We start from the raw sequence: 24691 nt of genomic DNA, 5'->3' as shown, positions 1-24691 counted from the left end.
TTGCCTAGATCATACCAGCCAATAAGTGTCTGAAACCAGATTTGAATTTGGGTCCTTCTCTCTCAGACCCAGCACTTTGGTGCCACAAGCTACCTCTAGGAAAAAGAACCAGCTAGGATAGAACCTCCATAGTCTGTGGACATAATGTGACTAAAGAACCAGAAAAAGGGTAACATAAAAAGGCCTTTGAATAGATAGGAAATCTAGGAGGGAAGAGTGTTTATAGAAACTTAGGCAAGTGTATCAGAAAAAAGGTGATCAACAGCATGAAAGGCTGAAGAGAAATTGAGAAGGATCACATTGGAGAAAAGGCCATTAGATTTAGCAATTAGAGATCATTGGTCACTTTGGAAAGGGCAGTTTCAGTTGAATTTGAGGTTTGAAGGCCTAACTCTTGAGGGTTTAGAAAAGAGTGAGAAGAGAGAAAGTGAAAGAATGTGGAGAGTTTATTCAAGTTTAGCCACAAATGGGGAGGGGAGATATAAGGTGATAGTGGGAAAGGTAGGATCAAGTAAAGGGGGTGTGTGTGTGTGTGTGTGTGTGTGTGTGTGTGTGTGTGTGTGTGTTTTCATGTGTTCATTCTAGTCTGTTAACGTGTTTTTAGATCCTAGCTGCCATCCATTGTGTTAACAATCCCTCCACTTTGGTGTCACTTGGAAATCTGACCAACAGACCCTGTGTGTTTATTCATGGGTGAATACTATGAAAGATTTATGTAAAGGTATAGACAAAAATGACAGAAGAAAGATAATATGATGGGGTTATGATTTACACAGATTGCAGAAATCCTTTCACTCATGAAATCATAGCTCTCCCAGGTATCTTGGAGGAATACAAAATAATCTCATTTTCACTGTTTCTCAAGCCATATCAATACTCTTCAGTATATCAAAAAATTACATTGTTCCATTGTCCTGAATTTATTTCCCCATATCTATTTGTAATCTGGAAAGTTGGGATAGGAATGATTTTGATGGGGAGAGAAAAGAAGGTGGCTGACTGTAGGTCTATTGAGTATATATATTAGACTTCACTCATAAGTGGATAGGAAGTTAAATGGGATAGCTGGGATGTTCCCCAAGTCTACTCCAGAATTTTCACAGGGCTGTAGAAGTCTTCTATAATGGAAGCATAATGAGACCCATCTAAAAAGCTTGGGTCTGGATCTGACTTTTTCACTAAGTCAGTTCCCTTCTTACTCACTGTCCTTGTTTGCAAAATAGGGTTATTATATTATTCATGTTGAAAGATTCTGATGAGGATAGATCTTTATAGACATTATATTAATATGAGTAATAATTGCTACTTCATGGAATTGCTCAGGAGAAACTTTCCTACTGGAATGGACACTGTACTGTAGACAATTTGTGGGCCTGAACTGCATGATCATCCTTATCAGAACGTTTAAGACAGTTTAAGTATAGGTATTTTTATGAAGGAAAGAGAAGGTAGATGGAAAGGTAAAAGCAAACAATGCTGCCCCTATAGCAGAAGTTCACATGTTCTATGTTTCACCTTTTTTTCCTGTCGGCATTGACAAAAGAGGATCAGATTGAGTCCCATTTTGAAGGGAATGTTCTTCCTGGCAATGTGTGGAATTGGACTCTAGCTGTGTGTATGTTGTATCCTATTACTGTTGAGACATGGCCTGGGAGAGGAGTGGGGGTGGGGGGAGATATGCTCTGATTAGTCAGCCCCCTTCTCCCAGAACTCAGGCCCCATCTGGGGAGACTGAGAACTTAAGAAACTTGAGACAGGGAGAGGGCAGAGCTGGTACGTGGGCAGGGAGCGGCCAGAACCTGCTGAGACTCAGAAGACCAGTTTACGTGCCGAGAACAGAAGAGGTGGTTGCAGAATAGTTGTGAATTTTTTTGACTGGCTTAAATAGTCATTGAATTTTCTAAGGAGCTGTGCCAAAGATTACTTGGTGTGAGAGAAGAGGAAAACTTTGAGAAGACTCACTTTACAGTATTGTAAATCATATTGGGATTCATCTGAGTAGATTTCTACAGCTTACACTAAGATTTTTGGAATTATTTTGAGATGAGAGTTGAGTCACTCTCTGGTAAGTATGAGGAGAATTGATAGTTATGAATCTGCTTTCATTGTTGGACTGTTAGATCTCTTTGTCCTGTGAAAATGCAGGTGAGGGAGGGGCCAGAGCCGATTGTGGAACTGGGTTGGGGAGAGAGATATAATGTCTGAGCAGGAAGGTGAGTCATTGAACAGTGACCACATTGAGGGGGAACATCAGATTTCTGCAGGTGAGTGCTTTTTTTCCAACTGCCCAGTGCATAGTATAATTAATCATGTCTGTGTAGCAAGCACTTTCCTTGCAACCCTGAAATAAGTAATCTGATTAATAGCCATACTTATTTTATAGAAGACATTGAGGCTCTGAGTTATACAGACCAAAATATCTGAGGTGGGATTTGAATCTTGGTCTCCCCGTCCCATTTTTTTCTGTTAGGCCATCCCAATTGCTTAGCTACTGTCGTAAGACTAATTTTTCATCTCTTGAAACTTAGAGCTTTTTTGGATTTCCCACGATCCTGTCTTTGACCTGTATCGGCCTTGTCACTTAATGTTGAGTTACTTCCAGAGTTAGTGCTGCTTTAACCAGGCCTTTGGCATTCTCTCTCAGCCCTATTCTCAAAACCCAATCCCTAAGCTAGAGACAGTTTGCCACTGTAATGGCCAATCTGTTCCGAGGAATTTCTTTTTAAATAGTTAGACAAAACCCAATGAGTTGTTTTTTTTTTTTTTTTCATTATCTTTATCATAGAAATAAAACTGGATTTAGATTTGATGTTTTGGGGAAAGGGTTAGACTGACCTGAGCTTTGTTGACACATTAACCTGAGTAGGATTTTGGTGTTCTTATTTATTCATTTGTGAGTGAAGCTTTTTAGGAGCTGTTAAAAACTAAGAGTTTTAAGTAAAAAACAAGTCTATTCATGATTGACATGATTGACTTTGTAAGTATCAGAATACCCTTCCTTCCTTTTTCACTTCTTTCTTCATCCCAGATAGTCCCTTATAGTATGTAATATAAGAGAAACAGAAGCAAAGTATTTAGTTAAAATACTGTGCTTGAGCAAATTTGAATATAGTTAAGCAACTGTCAGTTGTGGAACTAGATTGGTAACAGACTTTTTTTGGTCTTTGTTCTTTCATTTTCATATTTAACTAGTAAACTTAGGGAGCTCCAGTCCCTTAAGGCTTTTCTTGAGATCAGGTTCCACTAGAAAGAGAACTTGTGACATCAAAAGATTACTTTTGGGTTGTGGTGCCTTTCAGTTTTATCATGTGAAGGTCAACCAATGTTGGTGACAGGTACCTCTATTTCAGGCTGTGATTGTGACCAACCGAGCTGGCAGGCCTAGGGGAAGCCCTGATTCAATATGTGCTTAACATATAGTTTTGAGCCAAGGAAAAGGTGAAATTAGATGTTGGGCCAGTTTATATACGTGAGACTATCAGCATCAAGAGAAGACAGTCATTCTTTGTCATGGTTTATTGGAATTCTATATACTTTATATGTGGGAAGCATCTGTTTTTGAGAGATGGGGAGATTGGGGGGCAATAATACTGGATTAGTAAGCTGCTTGTGATGCTGTCTAATATTTTTAGTTTGGACAGATTTGGCTAAGCTTTAGAGTACTGATGAGTTCGCTTAATACCTGAGTATGGGGATTATAATTATTAATTCATTCATCAGTTACTCTAAAGAAATTCATTGCTGACTTTCAAAAGCCTCTTTTAAAAACAATTTAAATCTAAAACCTAATTGCAAATGCCACCTCCCTCCCCTATCCCAAGGGTAGGTGGTGTCTGGGAACATGCCCAAAACCTTGTGAAAAGAGATGAGCTGGGGAGGGATACATAACAGCAGTGAGAGGAGAGCAGCTTCCGGATATACTGGCATGGGGAGGCTGGTGAAGAGAGAGCTGCTGCAGCAGGCTGTTGGGAGGTATTGATTGCTTTGACTGTGTGTTGTTTTTCCCACCAAAAATAACAGCATATCAGGACAAAGGATATTGCTTAAGGACTGGATATAATCTCTTTAGTAAAGCTAGCTTTGCTGACTGTTTAAGTCATGTGATACCAACTGGGAAATCCTATCTGGAAGGGCAAATGCTGACCTGTGGAGCACTTCAATAAGGACTTTTTTAAAGGCAGCTGTGCTGTTGGCATTTAAAAGATTTTAAAATTTAAGTTTTAACGCCGAACCAAAAAAGTATTCTTTGGCTTGGCTTGCAGGCCAACTAGCTAATCAGGCTCTTAGTGTGCCACTGTTTATGCATCTGCGTTAAGAGTTCTCACGTTGTGAATATTAGGAGTAACTTTCTTTATTAGATAATTAGCAGGTTTTTCCTTAGCCCAAGTTCCCATACCAGGTTTAAGTTTACAGATTAAGAAAGGTGACTTGGTAATGTTCATACAAAGATGAAAGGTTTTTGTTTTTGTTTTTAAAGGAGGGGTGGAGGTGGTAGGGCATATTATTCCCTTACTGCCTTTAGAAATTGTCTGAGTTGAGCAGACCTTCCAAGATACAATATGGCTCTCCACTCCTCCCTTTATTTCCCAGATTTACCTAGCATAAACGTATTAGATATTATATTAAGCAGGATTTTAAATGTGTCTAGGCTTTGGTCTCCAAAGTCCCTGACCTTTCATTTTTATTAATGTTTTATCTATTTATAATTCTGTGTTGATTTTGTTATGCAGAGGTTTGAAAGCCTGTGATTGTTGCCACTGTGGCATAGTCCTGTCTTGTAGTTTACTGCTGCACATTCTGGTCATTCCTGACCTTCATATGGCATCATGCCTGTTCAGTCTTAAACTGGTACATATCCATCTGTCTAAGTCATACTTTCAAACTGGTTCTTGGGAACAGAGACTACCATGGATGCATACATGTAAAATGAAGTGGGATGGTTTTAAACTTTTAACCAAATAGAATTATTATTTCTGGTTTAAAGGTGGCTACTCTCATCAGCAGTATATAAAGATAGCTACATAGATTATATTTCAGAGATTTGGGGGAATATCTGATTTAGCAGCAGGACAAGTTTGTTTTGTTTTTAGGCAAGGAGAGAGAGAGAGAGAGAGAGAGAGAGTGTGTGTGTGTGTGTGTAGTAAAGCACTTTATAATTCACAATTTTCTTTGTACTATCTTAAAGATTTTAAAAGTAAGTGAATAATGTAAATGAGATTTTAAGAGAAATAGTTACATTTTTTAATAAGGTTAACTGTTTCTGAATTTCAGAAAGTCATAATCAAATAAAATAATATAAGCCATTATTTTCTATTCCTTAAAGCCAATCTCTTAAGGAGCTTTATAAAGGCAACGCATTTTAGTTACCTTGTGTTTTTTCATATCTGCTTAATTTTTGAAATATTTTATAAGTTAATACCAGTTCAGGTTTTTGTTTTTATATGTATATCTAAAATCTGTATGTTTGTGTGTGTGTGTGAATTTTTAAATATAGTTTTGTTTTGAAATTCTGATGTTAAAAGTCTGTCCTGAATTAAGTTTCTAAGGCAAGGGTCCTCAAACTTTTTAAATAGAGGGCCAGTTCACTGTCCTTCAGACTGTTGGAGGGCCGGACTATAGTAAAAACAAAAACTTTGTTTTGTGGGCCTTTAAATAAAGAAACTTCATAGCCTTGGGTGAGGGGGATAATCGTCCTCAGCTGCTGCATCTGATCCGCGGGCTGTAGTGTGAGGATCCCTGTAAATCTAAGCCTTCATTATAGATTTTATAAAGTAATGAAAATCTTTAGGTTTATAGAACTTTACAAGAAAGACCTTTGCTTTTAATATTTCCATGTTCCACAATCATAATTAAAGTATTATTCACCAAAAGAATTGTTGTGACCCTCAGGACAGCAAAGTGCTAAAGAAAATGTCTATAAGAAAAAAAAGGAGATTGCTAACAATTGGTATTTCATGGGACAATTGGAAAGGAAAATTAATTTAATTGAATATTAAAGTTTGAAAAGAAGTAAAAAGGAAAAATATTGTTATTTAGATTAAAAGACAATTTGTAAAAGTTGTCATGGGGTTTGAAGCAGAAAAGCTTTCAAGTTACTTTGTCAGAGACAAGATAGTGACCATAATTGGGGAGCCTGTTCTCTCCCCTGGCTTTTGGTGGTAAAGTTGTCTGTCTTCATGGAGACCATTTATTTCAATAAGAGCCAAAGTTGTATCTTGCCTTAATTAATAAACTGGGTAACATTTCACAGCACTGCCTCCTTAGTATAAGTAGCAGGGATAGTACAGAGAACTTGGGACATTTCCTCTATGATTTTCAACTTTTTCTCTTTATCCTGTAGCAAATTCAGTTTGCTGATGACATGCAGGAGTTCACCAAGTTCCCAACCAAGACTGGGCGAAGGTCCTTATCTCGTTCCATCTCACAATCCTCTACAGACAGCTACAGTTCAGGTAGGTATGAAATTCACTTACATGCTAATTTCAGGTGCCCATTCCCAATTCCCTATTTATTTGCCATAGATTTTATTTTGCCCCATCTGGAATATGAAAATATAAATCAATAACTTTATTATGGCTGCATATCATTGTTCTGGTGATTAGAAGTTGTTGGAGGGGGGCAACATTCTCAATCAAACTCATCTGTGAGGAAATGCCTTTCCTCTGTTCAGCTGGGTTGGGGCAGGTTCCCACATTAACTCAGCCACATTCCAGAGGGAGCTAATGGGAGTGTCTGACAGAACAGGCTTTGAAACAGAAGTGCATGTTCGGTCCAGAATAATTTTTTTAATAAAATAGACTGTGATCTACTATGTTATGGGACCTTCCCCATTCCAGCCCTAGGCTGCTTGAATGGGAGGTACTGATTTGAATATTTGAACTCCTTTAATTATTTAAAAAAAAAAAGTTTAAAATGAAGCATGTTTCCCAGAATATTCCATGTGAATATTTACATTTGGTGCTTTGAGGAGAATTGTAATGGAACAAATTTCACATTGTTTATTATAATCCCTTACATATAAAGGAATTATTCAATAAATTCTTTATTGACTTTGATTGTTGGAAAAAATTTCTCAAGATGAATTTATTTGCTTTTTAATCAGATAATGAAAACTATGTTACCCACAATGTTTCTTCTTTTTGCTTTTGCTATGAAGAAAATTGGAGCAAAATTTCACTGTTCATCTATAATAACTATCTTATTCCAGGAACCAGGTAATATTTATCTGGTCCTATTAACTGGTTTTTCTTCTTTTCATTTGTGCTTACCCATAAACTTCAAATATGTGTTACTGTGTACATATAAGTACATAAAGACATTTTAAATATGCATATTTCTTCTATTGAATTCATTAGAATGAATTGAAGGGAAGCCATTTGTTTGATAGTTTTATGAATAGGCAGGTACTTTTGTAGGCAACTACTTTTCCAACTATTCAGACCTTGATTCTGACGTCAAACTCAATTTTTCTTTTCCTTTGGGGAGATAAATAAGCTGCATAGAATTTAAGGAATTATATTTGGAGGGATTGCCCTAAGATAACCAAAAGCTGACTCTCATTGTGCCTATCATTCACAATCATTTATTAAGTGATTACTCTGGGACTTGGGGAGATAACAAAAATGAGTAAACTAAAGTGGCTTTTGAGATCCCAAATAGTTCTCCCTCCATTGGATCTTATGGATCCATAGCAAACATGAATAACCATTATATATTCCATAGTATATGTTTTAGAGGGTCAGAAAACATGTAGATGAAGTCCTGGGGGGAAGATCATAGTGGCCAGGATAGCTGGAAATGCTTCCTGAAGATGACACTTCTTAGACTTTTAGTGATGCTAAGCAAAGCAGGAAAGTAGTATGAGGAAGGATATTCCAAATATAGCTGTGTCTGTCCAAGGAGCAAAAATAATATAATTGGGTTGGAATATTAGAAAGGAGAAGGAGTACTAGTAGGTAAGATAAAGCTGGAAAGGTAGAGTGTACTAGGTTATGTAAGGTCTGGAGACCTGGCCATAGGACAGGGAACCTGCTGTACTTTTTCAAAAGAAATCACAGACTCTTTTGCTGATCATCTTTTTCCCTATGCTCCCAATCTCATTGGAGGTGCCATATGACATTTAGTCCGATCTGTACCTGATCAAGAATTCCCTTGATCCCATCGGTGAGAGTGATTATCTAGTTTCCAGCCTTTATCATATATTATTCTCATTCTTGTATATTATAGTCTAGCCCAAACTGCCTTTGCTATCCAGTCCTTACACACATTTTGCTTTTTCTTTTCTGTGCCTTTCCCATACATCTTAATACATCTTATGTTAGCATGACATATACTTCTTCTGCCTTATAGAATCCCAAGCACCATTTTCTACATGAATCCTTTCCTGATACATTTAACCCCTAGAAACTTCTCTTCCAAAAATATTTTGTTTACTTTGCATATGTTTTATCAGTGTTTGTTTATGCATGTGGTTCTCTTGAGAGAGTTTTCAGTATTTTCAAGATAGAGATGATTTCATTTTGATTGGAACACAGTAAGTGCTTAATAAATGTGTGTTTATTGATTGCATCTAAAGATTGCCAATGTTACCTCATGATGTAGTAGCTCATTCTGCTTTTGATCATCTCTAGTTGTTAGCAAGTTTTTCTCCATAAAGAGCCAACTTTTTCCTTTCCACAACTTCTGTTTATTGTTCCTTTTTCTATCCTTTGAGTTTGGTTTAAGAATAAAGATATTCCTCTTATTCATGATAGTTCTTCAAATACCTGAAGATAGCTATCAGTTCCCTCTGAGGCTAAATGTTCCTCATTCCATTAACCAGGACTTTGTCTGACTTGACTTTGAGGTACTTCACAATTCCGATTGCTTTTATATGCTTTTAATAGCAATTTCAATCCTACGTTATAGTTTTCTTGGTGTTATATCTTACTAATAAACCATAAGCTCAGTGATGGGAGAGACATGTCCTAGCTAGTCCATCTTCACTAGTTAGTTTCTGATACACTAGATGTACTTAGTATTTGTAGGTTGGATGAATTAACTTGTGGAATGAGTAATCCAAGTTGATCTACCCAAGATGGGTAGAGTACAATAAATTCTCAGTTTCTTTTATTCTGGACACTTGGTCTTTTGGACTGCCATAATACTCCAGAACTTGGGGTTCACCAAAATGTTTAGATCTTCTTATGAGAGCTTCCTTTTATTTTGTGACTTTTTGAACTTGTGGGGTAGGACTTGACATTTATTTCTGTTAATTTTCACCTTATTACATTCAGTCTATTATTCCAGCCCATGGAGATCTTGGGCTGACATCTTGTTTTGTTAAGTATTTCTCTCAGCTTTTTGTCTTCTATAGCCATGATATCTTTGTCTTCCTTAAAGATACTGATAAAAATAGAACAAGGTTAGGAGTAAAGCCCTGAGACCACTTTGCTGCCATTCCTCCAGGTCAACATGGACTTATTACCCCAGTCTTTGGGTGATTAACTAACCAATTCAGAACTCTTCTCTTAACTATATTATCCTGCTTATGGCTCCCTTTTTTGTCCATAAAAATATCATGAAGGAACTTTGTCAAATGCCTTATTGAAATCAAGATAAACTGTGTCTGTGGCATTTCCCTAATCTATCAGTCTAGAAGGAAGGAAGAAGTTAATATTCTGTGACTTGTTTTTTAATTTAATTCAACAACAAATCGGTTATTCAAAAGAAACGCAAAGTAATGATTGGGGGCATAGGGAATCAGGGGCATGAGCAATTGGAAGAGTGATAAAAGGCCTCTTGTGAAGAGAACTCGAGCTGAATTTTATGGGGAGCTAGAGAATCTGAGCATAATTGTTGAGGTAGAGAGAATAGTCAGGGTAAAGGGCTTAAAGTCTGTCCAGCAACTCGGGGTAAGAAGATGGCAGATTGTAACAGGTTTGACTGTCACATAAAGGATGTGGGATAGGAAATGGAGGGAGGTATTAGAATGACAACTCAGTCTAGAAAGAGTTTAGAGCCAAATTGTGAAGGATTTAAAGTGACAAAGAGGAGTTTTTATTTTATCCTAGAGGCAACAAGAAGACACTGAGGCTTCTTCTTCCTCCTCCTCTTCCTCTTCTAATTGGGTTTAAGTGACGTGCCCAGGGTCACATAACTAGGAAGTGTTAAATGTCTGAGGTCAGATTTGAACTCAGGTCCTCCTGACTTCAGAGCTGGTGCTCTATCCACCTCTCCACACTGAGGCTTCTTAAGTAGGGAAGTGACATGGTAGACTTGTACTTTAATGTTCTCGGCTTGGCAGATGTATGAAAGATTAAAGGGAAGGAAGAAATTTGGTGCAAGGAAACTAAATTAGGATGGTATTTCAATATTTATGGGTAGAGGTAGTGGTGAGGAGGGGTAGCTTTGTGAGAGAAGAGAAAATGGAAGCAAGAGATATTTAGTAAGTATAATTGATATTTTCTAATTGGTTATGTGGGGCATTGGAGAAGGGAGGGTGAATGGTCAAAAATGACTGTTAGGTTGTGAAACTGAGCGTCTGGAAAGTTTTGAGTGTTTTAGACAGAAACAGAAAGTTAAGAGGGAGATAGGTTTAAGGACATTCTACTTTTCAGATGTCTATAAGACATTAAGTCAGGAAGTCTTAAGGCAGTTGGGGTTGGAGGTTTAGGAGAGGGCTGAAAGCTCTAGATGTAGATTTGGAAGTTATCTGTACACAGCTAATCACTGAATTCATTATAAGCTGATGGGTAAGAATGTTAGTGAAAGGAAGATAAAGAGGGCCCAGGCCTGAGCTTTGAGTTACACCTACACACAAGGAGATAAGAAATGAATGATTATCCTGCAAAAGATACTGAAAAGGTAAGGTAATCAAATAGAATGGGAAAAAAAAAATAATGAGGCAATATCATGCTCACCTGGGGAGGAAAGGGCATTCAAAAGCTGGGAAATGGTGATCAAGTGTTGGGTGTGGTCCAGTTAAAGAAGCTTGAGATTTGAGAAAAGACTTTAGGATCTTTAAAGTCTTGGAGAGAGCAGTTTTTTCAGTAGTGGGATGAAAATCAGATTGTAAAAGGTTGAGGACTGAGTAGAAGGTGTTGACTTGTATGTTTTTAAAACTGGAAAGTACTTTACAATCATATAGTATTTATGGTATTTTTATTAGATTAGTATATAGTATATTTTATATCTTTTAAAGCTGTAAAATACTTTACATCAATATATCTATATAAATATAAGGTCATATTATTGTAAGCATTACTGAGCATCAATTATCACCACTTTTTTGGACATACATACTCTTTCCAGTAGGGAGGTACTTGCCCAAATAGCTTCTCCCCACCATATAATTGTCCCAGTCCTTCACATTCATCCATTGTTGTAGCCTTTCACTCATTTAATTCTCACACCAACCTGGTAATTAAATTATTTATTACCAATACCTAGCCTTTGCATAGCACTCTTAACTAAGCAAAGCTGCTACCTTATTGTCTCATTGGTGCTGGAAATGTGGAAGCAAACAGAAAAGTCATCACTAGCAAGTCGTCATTAGAAAAAAGAATGGAAAGAGGTGATCAAGCTGAGGCAGCTAGGTGATGTCATAGTGCACAGAGCATTGAGCTCCAAATCTGGCCTCAGACCCTTAGTACCTGTGTGACCTTAATCGCTTAGACCCTGCCTGCCTTAGTTTGCACGTCTGTAAATCGGGGATAATAATAGCACTTATCTCACAGGGTTGTTGTGAAAAACAGATTAGGTAACAATTGTAAAGAGCTTAACAAAGCCTGGCACATAACAAGTAGTATGTAAAATTATTATTGATGCATATTCACTGTGACTCTCCTTTTCCATTTATTCAATACCATTGTTAAGCATCCAATATGTGTATTATTTCTAAAAAACTTGAATCCCAAACTGAGCTTTATAGTAAGGTCTTAGTCTGGTCTGCATGGGTAGTTTTGTAATTGATATGAACATACTGAATTATTGGCTGTTCATGCATTCCTCTTGTTGCTGAAATGCACATCTCTCTTTTTAAAATCCTCTTGGAAACCAGCTCAGCCACTGCCTTCTTTGCAAAAACCTTCTTTAATCTCTTCCTACTCAAATTTTCCTAGAGTACTTAATCTTTGAAGCATTTTTGTCCCTATCCCATCCTGCCTGTTTTAATATTAGATTATAAATTCCTCAAGGTCAGAGAATCATTCTTTACCTTTTTATCTTAACTATTGCTCCATGCCTTGCTCCTTACAGGTGTTTCATAAATATTTTATGAATTTAATCCAAGGGCTGTTTCAGAGATGAAGGCTTCCATAACCAAGGGCATCTGGAGAAACAGAAACAGACAACATTAGGCAAATTTAGCTGATTCTGAGAAAGAACTTGGCTTGGTGGTAGAAGATGAAGTGCTGAAGAGAAGAGAGAAGATAATAGAGAAGGGCTTGTTTGATGTTCTGTACAATGGGTAGTTTACTTTTAGAGTTAAAAGACTCACAAGATAGATCTTTGGTCATATTGGTAAATTGGATTTGGAAGATTACTGGCCTTCAGATGAGACTGGAGGGACATTGGGCTAGACACAGATAGTTGTGGGCAGTATTAAGTCAAGTGAGAGAGAGGACTAGGTCTAGAGAAAATATTAAGGGGAATGTTCTGAGATTCAGAGAGGAGAGAGGTGCTTGTGGCTTATCCTGTATCTGAATGGAGACACTTTTTTTGGCTTATTCTCACAAATTTCTCTGTAAACAAACCTATTTCACTTTTTCCCACACTGCTAATAGAACCTCAACTACATGTCTCCTGTATCATTTTTTCCTTCATTTTATCTTTTGAATCCAACCTTCCATAATCTCTTAAGATTTCCTTGCCTCCGTGCATTTTTCCTTTTTAGGAAAATGCTATTCCTTTTAATAGTACTAAATATTTTCCTGTGATTCTGCCAGACCTGTGCATCCTTAGAAATGCAATGAGTATCATGTTACTTTGAGATCTTTGGAGATATTGGAGTAAAGACACTGCAGTGGCCTCATGGTGTCATTTCTGAGGCCAAAGAGACATCTAGATTGGTGAGCTAACAGCCAAATGAAAAGAGACACTTGTTCCAACCACACCCCTCCACTGCTAGTCCTGTAGGTAGCCTGCTTTTATTGAGTTTGGAGCCATTGTTGTCATTTCTTTCTTCCCTGGCTCTAGCCGCATCCTATACAGACAGCTCCGATGATGAGATTTCCCCACGAGAGAAGCAACAAACCAACTCCAAGGGCAGCAGCAATTTTTGTGTGAAGAACATCAAACAAGCAGAATTTGGGCGTCGGGAGATTGAGATTGCTGAACAAGGTAAAGGAAGGAAGAGGAGAAGGGAATCTGCTGGGTTTGGGGCTTAGAATTAACCACTTCCTGCCCTACGAATCTCTGAGCCAGTTAGTGGCTTGAAGCTAACCTGAAGATCTGTGGGAGCAATAGAGCACGCTCAGAAGCTAGAGCCACCCTTGAGTTTAGGTGGGGCCTCCTACTTTTTCTCTTTCTGTCTTCCCCCCAACCCCCCACTTTCCCCACCCCCCTTAGCATATAGAATGCACATTAGAATACATTTTTCTTCCTAGCCGCTGTTAGTAATTTGACCCCACTACTAACATCTTGGTAAAGAGCCCACTTAACCATCTTGTGACTAGTTCTACAGGTCCCACAGAGGTAAAATAGTCAATGAAACTTTTCTAGAGAAAGTTTTCTAGAAGTATCCATCCTCAGTTATGTGAGAGAAGGCTTTAAGTTAGGGTGTGATTGGCTGAAGCATCTTTGGTGGCTGCAGCACCCTCTCCTGGAACAGCCGTAAGTGGCCCAAGTCTAATCAGTCAAACCCTCTTTTTCAGGTTAGCCCACTGAGGAAATCTTGAGTTATCCTTGTATCAATTTCACATTTCAGGCATATTCTATACAGGGAGGGAGTCGGGGAACCAAAGAGACCTCCACGATGGGGTGAGACAGAGCGTGGAAAGGCAGAAGCAAGTCGCTTCAGCTGAGGGTGAAGTCTCCCTTCTTGGTCTGATTTGTATATATCATTAGCCAAACTCATCATTTTTCCCCAAATGAGCAACCAGAATATTTCTAGTTTCACCAGTTTTGAAAATCTGCTACTTTTGTTTGTCATCTAGCTGGGAGCCACTCTGTGCTACCTAGTGCTTGAAGGAGTGCAGGAGATCAATTTCCAGGTGCTCTGTGATAACTTGCTCACTCTAGCTCTGCCAGCCTCATCACATGTAGTCTGTAATCATTGTGGGAATGTGCTTGGTGCTTCTCTGCCTTCTGCTACCTGGCCTCAACTGGACTTTCCATAAATGAGTCTTCAATGTGTGAACTTGACAGCCTCAGAGTGCATTTTGGCAGGATTGGTGAAAATACTAGTGCAGTCCTAGCTCAAATCTCTGTTCTTTCACAGACATGTCTGCTCTGATTTCACTCAGGAAACGTGCTCAGGGGGAGAAGCCCTTGGCTGGTGCTAAAATAGTGGGCTGTACACACATTACAGCCCAGACTGCAGTAAGTAAATCTTTTAGGGGATGTGCCAAGAGCCTCATAATAAAGTAGAGAGAGAAGAGATACGCTGTGGCTAACATTTAGCTCAGAATCTTCCATCTCTGTCCTTAACTAACCCTCAAACTTTTCTGTTACTGAAGGATTAGATATTCTGTAGGTACAAAACCTTTATTTATATAAGTATAACTCATGTATATCTGAAAAGTTGAATTTATAAAGCAAAGATGCTCAAGGATTTTCCATATTATTTCTTTAAAATTAAGAAAGGTCCCTTGGTGCATTTTAAAAATAGTTCTTGATTTATGCCCATTGGGAATATATCTTTTGTAAAAGTGAGGTATATTTCTGTAGCAATTGTTGTATGAGCGCTTGTGGGTGGCCTTCTTGATATCTCTTGGCATGCCATTCTTTGTCTTGGTCCCCTATTTCTCACTGTATTTTCTTATCTATGTGCACAGGTGTTGATTGAAACACTCTGTGCCCTAGGGGCTCAGTGCCGCTGGTCTGCCTGCAACATCTACTCCACTCAGAATGAGGTTGCAGCTGCATTGGCAGAAGCTGGTAAGTTGGTCCTGTTTTGTACCATCTTTGCCCCTCAGAAAAATATCTAAGCTTAATTTCTTGCAACTAGTATAAAAGAAAAGGAACAGAACTGCCTTATGGTTTAATTATGGAAGGATTTTGATAAGGTTTGAGAAAGGGAAATTTTAGTCTCTTGTAGTTCTTCCCTGGTATATTCCTGTTAAACCCAAGTGTGCCTACTTGAAGGGACATCATCATTTTATTCAGACTGCTGATTCAGGCATTTGTTGCTTTAGCAGGTTCCTTATTTAGAAAAATAGTTTTGCCTTTATTTCATTCTTGAGTTGCTTAGATTTTAAAGTACCTAAAATGTCTCGATCCTTTCCCCAAAGTCGTTGCCAGAACTCACAATGGTAGTTTGGCTCCTTTAGCTTTCTAGTCCCTTTAAATTGTTTCTTTAGGTCTCTTTCTTTTCCATTGGTTTCCAGAGCTATTTCTAAGAGGACACTTAATTAAAAGGAAGAACTAATTGTGTTGACTTTTTCCTAGGTGTTGCAGTATTTGCATGGAAGGGGGAATCAGAGGATGACTTCTGGTGGTGCATTGACCGCTGTGTGAACATGGATGGTTGGCAAGCCAACATGGTAAAATGCATACAAAAGTGTTCCCTTTCTGACCTCTAGAAAAGCTGTTGTATTTCTCCTTTCCTCTTTCCTCAAAACATGGTGGCTCTCATTACTGAATGTGTGATAGATGTTTTATCATGTCCATTTGCCACTTGTCAAGGAAGGATCTGAGAGTTAGATATAAAGTTAGAGGAAGAAGCTAGATGCTTCTGGCTCAGTAATAGCAGATGGCAAATGAGAGGAAATTACTCAAAGATATTTTTTGGAGCACGGATCTATCTTTTCTTTCTGCTTCAGAAGCTCTCTTGTTGCTTTAAAGAGTTCTTTGTACCTCGGGTCTTAGAGAAAAATAGATTATGCAAAGCACATTGTCCAATTTGGAACTAAGACCCAGAGCCTAGGAACCTTTGGTTGTGGTCCCTTTTATGTCAACAAGGCCAAATCTCTCTTTCTTCTGTGAGCCTCTTTGCACCTACTCCTGAGAGGCCACTGTAGAACTCACTGTTGGTTCAGAAAGTGGGTCTAAAGTTCCCCTGGCATTAGCAGCCTGAATGCCCATAGAAGTCTTCTGGCTGTTCTGTAGATCCTGGATGATGGGGGAGACTTAACTCACTGGGTTTATAAGAAGTACCCAAACGTGTTTAAGAAGATCCGAGGCATTGTGGAGGAGAGCGTGACTGGTGTGCACAGGTAACAGCTCTGGGGAAGTTGCCCCTCTTGCCTTTGCCTCAGCAGGTTCCTATGTCATTTCTGCTGGGCTGGATGTTAAGCCCGTAGCAGAGCTTGAAAATATTTTCATTAGCCAAAGGCTGACTCTTGAGTTTTTATTTTTGAAAGATGGGGGGCCCTAAGAGAAGTTTGCTTCTAATTATGATCTTTTTTTTTTTTAACCTCCCTTTGAATCAGGTAAGTCTAGGGAAATGCATCAATCACTTTTATAGAGAAGTAACTTCTCCAAGCCTTTTTCTAAAAGTTATGAGTGAGGGAAGGCAAGGAGTAGGCTTTTGTTTACTGAAATCCTTGGGAAGTAGGGGTGAGAAGGGTAGGGCTGGGCTGGAACAAAATTAATGCAATTGTTCCCAAATTTCATTTTCATTCAGTTAATTTGTGTTTGTGGTTTCTCCTCCTCTTAGGCTATACCAGCTCTCCAAAGCTGGAAAGCTCTGTGTTCCAGCCATGAATGTCAATGACTCTGTTACCAAACAGAAATTTGATAACCTGTACTGCTGCCGAGAGTCCATTTTGGATGGGTGAGTAGACACTGCTGGTGTCAAACCTGTGAGGAAGGGGAGGACAGAGAGCTTGAAGTTGTTGTAGAAAAAACCATGAATTTGAGGACAGAGGATCAGGCCCAGGTCTAGATATGAAGCCTTATGCTGCCACCTGCTTTGGGACCCACAAGAAAGTCATTTTACCTAACTTGACCTCAGTTTCCTCATCTATAAACTGAAAAGATTGGGCTTGATAGTGTCAAGTCCCTTTTTCAGCTTACAGTCTTGGGATACTATTACTTGGTACCCTAACTGACTAAAGAATAGCCACTCTTTACTTTGGGCATGTGTGTGCCCTTTACCTGAGGCACCCTGGGCCTTCTCTCATGTGAAAACTGTACACTGGGATTGCATTTGAATTAGCAGTATTTGGATGGAACCTTCATCTTTTTTTCACAGTCTCAAGAGGACCACAGATGTGATGTTTGGAGGGAAGCAAGTGGTGGTGTGTGGGTATGGTGAGGTAAATAGCTGGGCTTTGGCAGCCTTTTTTGAGCTCCTCTCCCCCCAATTCTATCTGCTGGCTATCTTTTGTGTCCTAACAGACTCCTGTAAAGTAACTTGTCTTATAGAAATTTATGCAAAAAGAGGGATTACTGCTCATTAGGCTTTGCATATGCTTTTAGATAAGGTTTCCTCATTCTAGCAGCAAAGAGCTTTTTTTTCCCCAAGCTGTAGATAGACTTACAAAATCAGTTTACCTCTCTTAGATTGTGGGCAGGGTGGGGAATGGAATGGAATGTCTGGGTCATGTTCTTTGGTAAAAGTAGTTTTTTATTAGTTTTGATTCAGATGGATCCATTTTAGCTATGCTTGCAGTAGCTCATTAATTACTTTTGAGTAAAGTTCTGAATTCAGGGTGACATAGATTGTGAGTTGTCTCAAATGGAACAAATCACTGTTGTGGAGTTTTTCTTTGTAAGCCTGTGCTTTGCCTGAAGTATAATTTTATGAACTAGTTTTTTTAAAAAGCAAAATTGGAAAAGTAAGGATGAGCTGTTTAGTAGCTATTTGCTGTGTGCAGCACCAGGCAAATTTTTCTGGAAATTCTGAACTTTTTGGGGAGGACAATAACCGTTATTAAAATTATGACTTAGTAAGAGGGCTTATCTCTCAAAGAGTTGTGTTCTTTGATAGAGAAAATCTTATTTAGTCAGGAATCTGTCCCTATCACTTTCCAGTGATCTTCATGATATGTAATGGATTTAAAAAAAAGTAGGGGATGAGTTTATTTTTAAGGTCATTATCTCTGTAGTAAGGCCATGCAGATTTTTGTGGAGTAATAGATAAAAGATTGTTGTTGCTTGACCTTGGCCTAGTCACCTATCCCTCCCCTCTTCTTCCCGTTTCCTTGTTTGTTTTCAACATTCTGTTTCTGGTGTAAATTACTGGCTTAGCATGGAATGTGCATTGTACTCTGTATTCACTTCTGCTTTTCTTCTGTCCTCTAGATTAAATTCAATTGAAGGCCTTCAGAAAGGCTGAGTCTCATTCATCAAGAAGCTAATCTTTTCTGAACACTTCAGGCTTAGAGGTCTGAGAGCCCAGTTTCTTTCTCTTGCTTTGCAGGTGGGAAAGGGATGTTGTGCTGCTCTGAAGGCACTTGGAGCAATAGTCTACATCACAGAGATTGACCCTATCTGTGCGCTTCAGGCCTGGTAAGGAACAGTGATCATGTCACCAGATTTAGTAGTAGATCCCCTGTATGAGTGTTTATCTTCTTACTCCTTTGGCCTTGAAATTTGATATATCATTTATACTGAAGGGGGAACCCAGAGGGAATGTAGGACTTAGTTTGGTAATCTTTGGCTCGTCTAATAAGTAAAACCTTTGAGGCAACCTCACCATCATAGTCTACAGATAAACTATCCCTTGATTCTAGGGTCTTTTGTTTTTCTGTTGCTGAAATTATAGTTTTGGATAATTTCAGAAAGATAATCACTACCTCAGCTTAGTTTTTTATGTGTGATCACTATGAAAGTAATACTAAACTTGACTATAGATATTATTAGGTCTTGCGTTTGAGTGACCTGGCTCCTATGGCAATGCCTGCATGCTTGCTCATTAGTTTTTTTTTTTCTTCCAGTATGGATGGATTCCGGGTGGTGAAGTTAAATGAAGTCATTCGACAAGTGGATGTAGTGATCACTTGCACAGGTAGATGCAGAAATGGGTCTGGATAAGAGGGCTTAGAACATATAGCACAGGTTCTTTAAACTATGGTCCAGGGACCTTGGGAGTCCCCAAACCCTTTCAGGGGGACACTTGAAGCAAAACCTATTTTCATAATTGTACTAAGACATTTTAATTTTTAATACAGTAATATTGTTAGATAAATCCATATAAACTAAAATTCTTGAGGATCCTTAATTTTTTTAAGTGTAAAAAAGTCCTGAGACCAGAAAGTTTGAGAATTATTGACCTACAAGAATAAGCAAAGTTTGAAACAGTCTGGCATTTGAAGCTTGTTACAAGGCAAGTGAAACCTGTGCTTACTTTTATGCTCTTTTGAATTAAAAACTAGGTCAACAGGACTTAGAAAGAATGGGGAAGGTTTGATTGGCTTCTTTGGTCTGATTTGTCTTGTAACCAAACCTAGAGGTCCGTTTTTTTTTTTTTTCAGAAAACTTCTCCATGCCATAGTTAATCCTGAACCGTTTAGCATTTCTTCTTTAGTGTATACCTCTATCCCAATCATCCTTTTTTTCCCTTCAGGAAATAAAAATGTAGTAACCCGGGAACACTTGGATAGAATGAAGAACAGCTGCATCGTGTGCAACATGGGCCACTCCAATACTGAAATTGATGTCGTAAGACTCCTCTTTCATTTGATCCTGAATGACCACTATCTTAGACATTTGTTTCTATTCTCTTTTTTTATTTTATAGCTACAGTTCAGTTTGTTCTCTCCCTTTCAGACAAGCCTCCGGACACCAGAATTGACATGGGAGCGAGTTCGCTCTCAAGTGGACCATGTCATATGGCCAGATGGCAAACGTGTTGTCCTCTTGGCAGAGGTATACTTCCAGAAGGGATCTGGCTTTGATGTGGGATAGAGATCTGTGTATGACAAGAAGGTAGAGAGAAAGGAATGGAACTTTAAATGGTTATCTATAGTTAAGTTTTATATTCTAGAGAAAACTGTTAACTAATTCTTATTCTTTAGCCCCTTGGACCCAGATTTATTTACTAAGGGAGCACCAGATATTAAGGATAAGGTGTGGTAGAAAAAAGGGAGATAAAGGACCTAGAACTTAAGAGTAGCACAATACTTCGCTTTTCTTCATACTGAGCCTAGAGAGGCTCTGAATCCTATCCAATAGTAGACTGGCTCCTATGTCATTTGAATTTATAACTAAGAGTAGCAACAGAACTGATCCCCACCATTGTCCTCTACTTCTTGATGCATTTTTTTCAGGGTCGCCTACTTAACCTGAGCTGTTCAACAGTTCCCACTTTTGTTCTTTCCATCACCGCTACAACCCAGGTATGTGACTGGAGACCTTGACTCCTCCTAATATTGGGATTAATGGAAGAAAACAGAGTTCTTAACAATAGAGGGGAATTCATACTCTTCTTTGAACAGGTGGCCATCAGCTATCTTTACAACATGCCTGTTCTGGATTTTCAAGTCAGCACTAAATGAGGAATAATCTAAAATGCTCTCCTAAAGGAGAAAGGAAAACTCAACAAGGCAGAATTAGGGCTATTTGAAAAACACATGGGCTGCTGTTGTACCAAAAATTGGGTTTTGTTCTCATCTTTTCCCATTTTATCCACCATAGGCTTTGGCTCTAATAGAACTCTACAATGCCCCTGAAGGACGCTACAAACAGGATGTATACTTGCTGCCTAAGAAGATGGGTGAGGGAAAAACCACAGGGATTTGTCTGAATTATCCAGCCATATGCATCATTGCATAATATTCCCAATTCTGATTTGGGCAGCACTCTGGGCCTGGAGTCAGGAGATTTGAGTTCATGACCCAATTCTAGCCCTTTATAACAATGTTTCCCTAAGTAAATCCCTTAATTACTCTGGTTCTTTTTTTTGTAAAATGTGGGAGTCAGGGAGATACCAGGATTACCTGCCTTGGATGATGTGAGGAAAGTAAAGTATGTAAACTATGGAACTTTTTGAGATTATTAATGCATTTATAAACTACCCTTTGATGTCACTGTACAAGGTAAACAAATTAACTTTGTTTCCTTTCTCAAGAGGGGTATTGATCAAGAGAATGCTAAAGATATAGTTTACCTAGATTTTAGCAAAACATTTGACAAGTTTCTTAAGTTATTCTCTTGGAAAGATGGAAAGAAATGGATTAAATTAGTAGTATTGTTAGATTCAAAACTGGTTGAGCGGTAATTAAACCAAAAAGTAATCAGTAATAGTTTGGTATTGACAAAAGACATCAATTTGGAGAAGATAAGAGGCAGTCTTTAGTAGATTCCCCAGGGATCAGCCTTGGTGAGCCCTAAAATACTTAACAGTTTTGTTGGTAATTCAGATAAAGGCATAAGTGACATGCTTATCCAATAGACATGACACAGAGTTAATAGAAATAGTTGCTAGCATATTAGTTGTCAGTTAAGATCCAAAACAATCTTGGCAGGCTGTAACAATAGGCTAAAACTAGTAAGGTGGGATTTAATAGGGATACATCTAAAATCTTATATTAGATTCAAAAAAAAAAATCTATAAGTACAGTTTGGGAAAATATGGCTAGATAATAGATAATAAAGCATTCATCTGAAAAGATGGGTGTTTTGGTGGATTCCAAGTTTCATTAATCTAACAGTTTAGCCAACATTCCCCATGACTATTTTAACTAAGGACCAAATGACCATTTTTTACTGTAGTTAGTAGCACCCATCAGTTGCTTCCTCAGGGCCTGCCAATGGGAAGGAGTCTAGAGCAGTGGAAGGTGAGGCTGTAGCTCAGGGTCCTCACATGGAGCAGCCAAGCTGTTTAGCTTCCTTCTTTGCTTTTCCTAGATGAATATGTGGCCAGTTTGCACCTACCTTCATTCGATGCCCACCTGACAGAGCTGACAGATGACCAAGCAAAATATCTGGGACTCAACAAAAATGGGCCATTCAAGCCCAATTATTACAGGTAACCTTAGGAGAGAAAGGGGTAGAATGGGGAGGTAAAGTAAGCTCTTCTCTAAATCTAGCCCACTGAAAAGGTAGTCCATTTTAACTGAAGACCAGAAATGGACCTGATTGGCAAGAGTACAAGATGCAAGAACTCTGCTTCTGAAGTAGGCAGCAAGTAAAATAGGAGGTAAATAGGGTCCTTGATTGTATTATCAGAAATAGGTATTTGTAAAAGAGAAAAATGCTGAAGGAGTGAGTCTTATCCTTATTGGGTAACGAGCTATTAAAAGAAGTGGGAAATGTATTGAAGTCAGCCTCTTGAATTTTCTCAAAAAGAACTGACCAATTAATTTCCTTTTATTACAGATACTGATGGACCATATTGCAGAGGACCAGTCCACACAGAACCACATAACTTTAAAAAAATTTTTTTTAATAACTTTTATTTTCATTTTACTCCTTTCTTAAGTTTCTTTTCTCTGTGGTTTAATACTCTTTTTCTCATGTCTTTGTCTGTCTAAGCTCGCTAAACCGCACAGGGATTTGTTTCCTAGCTTTACAGATGAAACTGAGGGTCAGGCTTTCTTACCCTAGTCACTACAGGAGGAATTCATGTTCCTAGCTAGGAGGGGTGATACTTTCCTATAGTTACCTTTACCTATCCTGGGGCACCTTAGTCTTAATGGGGTACCTTAATCACAGAAAACACTAAGGTACTCTTTTCTATGTGGAACAATCTGCAGTGTCTAAATTGCCTTAAAAGAGCCCATTTCTTAGCTGCTGAATCAGGGCTTCCTCATGACTGTTGGAGGAGCAAAGGCAGCACCTCCCAGCTGGGTAGGGAAGAGTAGGCTGTGCATGTTTGTTGATTTCCCTTAAAAGGCACAGGCCCTGTTTCACTGATTCAGAGGAGGGCTGGCAAGTGGATGCCTGTTCAAAGCTCAGCTGCCCACCCAGACCAGATGTCCTCCTCCACTTCCAGGGCGTCTTCTGCATTCTTCTCTAGTTTTTTAGCCAGGCTGCACCTGATTCAACTGAAATTTTTCTTTCAACACCAGTTTCTGTTGTACAAATATTTTTTTTTTAAAGGAAAATTTTTAGAGTTTTAACATTGTGGAACTGCTTGGCACTTGGTTGGTGCCAGTCCTTCTTTCTCCTTTAGATACCTGATAGGGAGGGTGCAGAGCCATGTCAAATCAGCTGCTGGGTTCAGATTCCATGGGAGGCCTCTTTGTTTCTAGCTCACACCTTCATAGTGTCAGTAAATTGGGGCCATAGCTGCTTGTTCCATCAGCTCTTCCATTGATGCTTGTGCAGAAGGCAAATTTACTAAACAGTCACTCAGAATAAAGCACTGAATTGCTTTTTGAGGCTATGTCCCTAAAAAGCATCCATCTGGTCAGCTGCACATCTGTCCCTGAACATATCTGGGGGTAGCTGGAGCTAGGGTAGAGGGTGACTTGTCTGTACCTTCAGACTATGTTGAGATTAGTGTGACATTTCACTCTGGTGTCACTTTTGATTGCTGCATCCAATAAAAGGAAATTAAGGTCTGTGCATTCAAATTACCTTCATTCAAGGCCAGAAATATGGTTTAGTAGGTCCTGGCTCATACTCATTCGATACCCACAGAGCTATTTCCTGAACTACCAGAGAAATACATCCTTAAACCACACTACCCAGCTTGCCAGTGTCAATGCATGGTAAACTGAGCTTTGGGCTCAGTGGCTTTTAAGTGCATACTTGTTCAAAATCCTAATCACCCTCAACTAGCTTTGAACAATGGTACTATTGAGCTGGTTCATAAGTTGGGATTGAGAATTCAATTTTGATTTCTCTATTGCTGCTGACTGGAGAGATAGAAATTATAACCAGGAACACAAGAAAAGAGAGCTTCCAACCCGTTTCTTCCTATCAGGAAACAGTGCCTCATGCCAAAATATTTCTCCTTTTCCTTTCCTCTTACTTTTTACCATATTTGATCCTTTATCAGTGTGACCGTGCTTTCTTCTCCATAGATGATGCTATTGGAGCCCCATTTCCTAAGGCAGACCCAGTTTGTATCTGTTCTTCCAAAGAGAACAGACCACCCTCATTAGGAGGTATTTTGACCATCAGTGAACCCACTGACTTTCCCTGTTCGAGGGAAATACTCCAGGTTCATGCTACCCTCTGGCCTACTTCCCAGCTCCCATATCTATTATTATGTCAATAGGAATATTAGATAAGGGCTCCATCTCTGTTCAAGCCATGTGATAAAGGACATTATGGAATGAGGTGTATTAGAGGGAGCAAGTGAAGAGCAACCTGGATGGAATAGGTTTATTTTGTATATGAATGATTTTTAATGAATGCAATATTAATCCTTGCAGATAAGCAATAATCATTAAAGTCGATTAGAAAATTCCTTGTAATCTGCCTCATTCTTGGTGGGAATACAGAGGTTCTTTATGTTGCTTGAAAAGAGTCATTTGTCAAAGCTACATTCACCAGATATTGATTGCTCACCCTGCTATGTCTTTAGTGCTATAAAAGAATTGAAGCTGAATAAGATATAACCTCCATTCTCAAGGAGATAAAGAAGTAAGGAAAATAAGATGGAATAATAGCTTTGAGATAAGGCAATTATGAATGTTTTAGTAGAAATACAAAG

At 38.7% G+C, this 24691-nt stretch overlaps 1 protein-coding gene across 8 annotated transcripts in view; it reads left to right on the top strand.

Annotated features, from left to right (window-relative positions):
* AHCYL1 (adenosylhomocysteinase like 1) overlaps nt 1-24442 on the top strand; it is a 42784-nt gene extending 18342 nt beyond the window's left edge. For 4 of the 8 annotated variants that reach the window (XM_051993090.1, XM_051993096.1, XM_051993097.1 and 1 more), the window contains exons 2-17: nt 6341-6452; nt 13177-13320; nt 14420-14520; nt 14976-15078; nt 15589-15683; nt 16249-16355; nt 16799-16915; nt 17336-17399; nt 18506-18594; nt 19023-19093; nt 19652-19746; nt 19855-19953; nt 20355-20423; nt 20722-20800; nt 21934-22054; nt 22405-24442. In XM_051993090.1, the coding sequence (XP_051849050.1) occupies nt 6341-6452; nt 13177-13320; nt 14420-14520; nt 14976-15078; nt 15589-15683; nt 16249-16355; nt 16799-16915; nt 17336-17399; nt 18506-18594; nt 19023-19093; nt 19652-19746; nt 19855-19953; nt 20355-20423; nt 20722-20800; nt 21934-22054; nt 22405-22411 (1473 nt within the window). In that variant the 3' untranslated portion in view covers nt 22412-24442. Of the gene's footprint in view, nt 1-1964; nt 2066-3900; nt 3973-6340; nt 6453-13176; nt 13321-13906; nt 14006-14419; nt 14521-14975; nt 15079-15588; nt 15684-16248; nt 16356-16798; nt 16916-17335; nt 17400-18505; nt 18595-19022; nt 19094-19651; nt 19747-19854; nt 19954-20354; nt 20424-20721; nt 20801-21933; nt 22059-22404 lie in introns of those variants that run through there. The other 4 variants (XM_051993092.1, XM_051993095.1, XM_051993098.1 and 1 more) reach the window with 4 other exon arrangements.
* Nucleotides 24443-24691: the final 249 nt, after the last annotated feature.

The sequence above is a fragment of the Antechinus flavipes genome, chromosome 4 (assembly GCF_016432865.1).
Source record: "Antechinus flavipes isolate AdamAnt ecotype Samford, QLD, Australia chromosome 4, AdamAnt_v2, whole genome shotgun sequence".
Classification (NCBI taxonomy): domain Eukaryota; kingdom Metazoa; phylum Chordata; class Mammalia; order Dasyuromorphia; family Dasyuridae; genus Antechinus; species Antechinus flavipes.
Note: the sequence above shows the minus strand (reverse complement) of the source record. Positions and strands in the feature narration are given on the sequence as shown.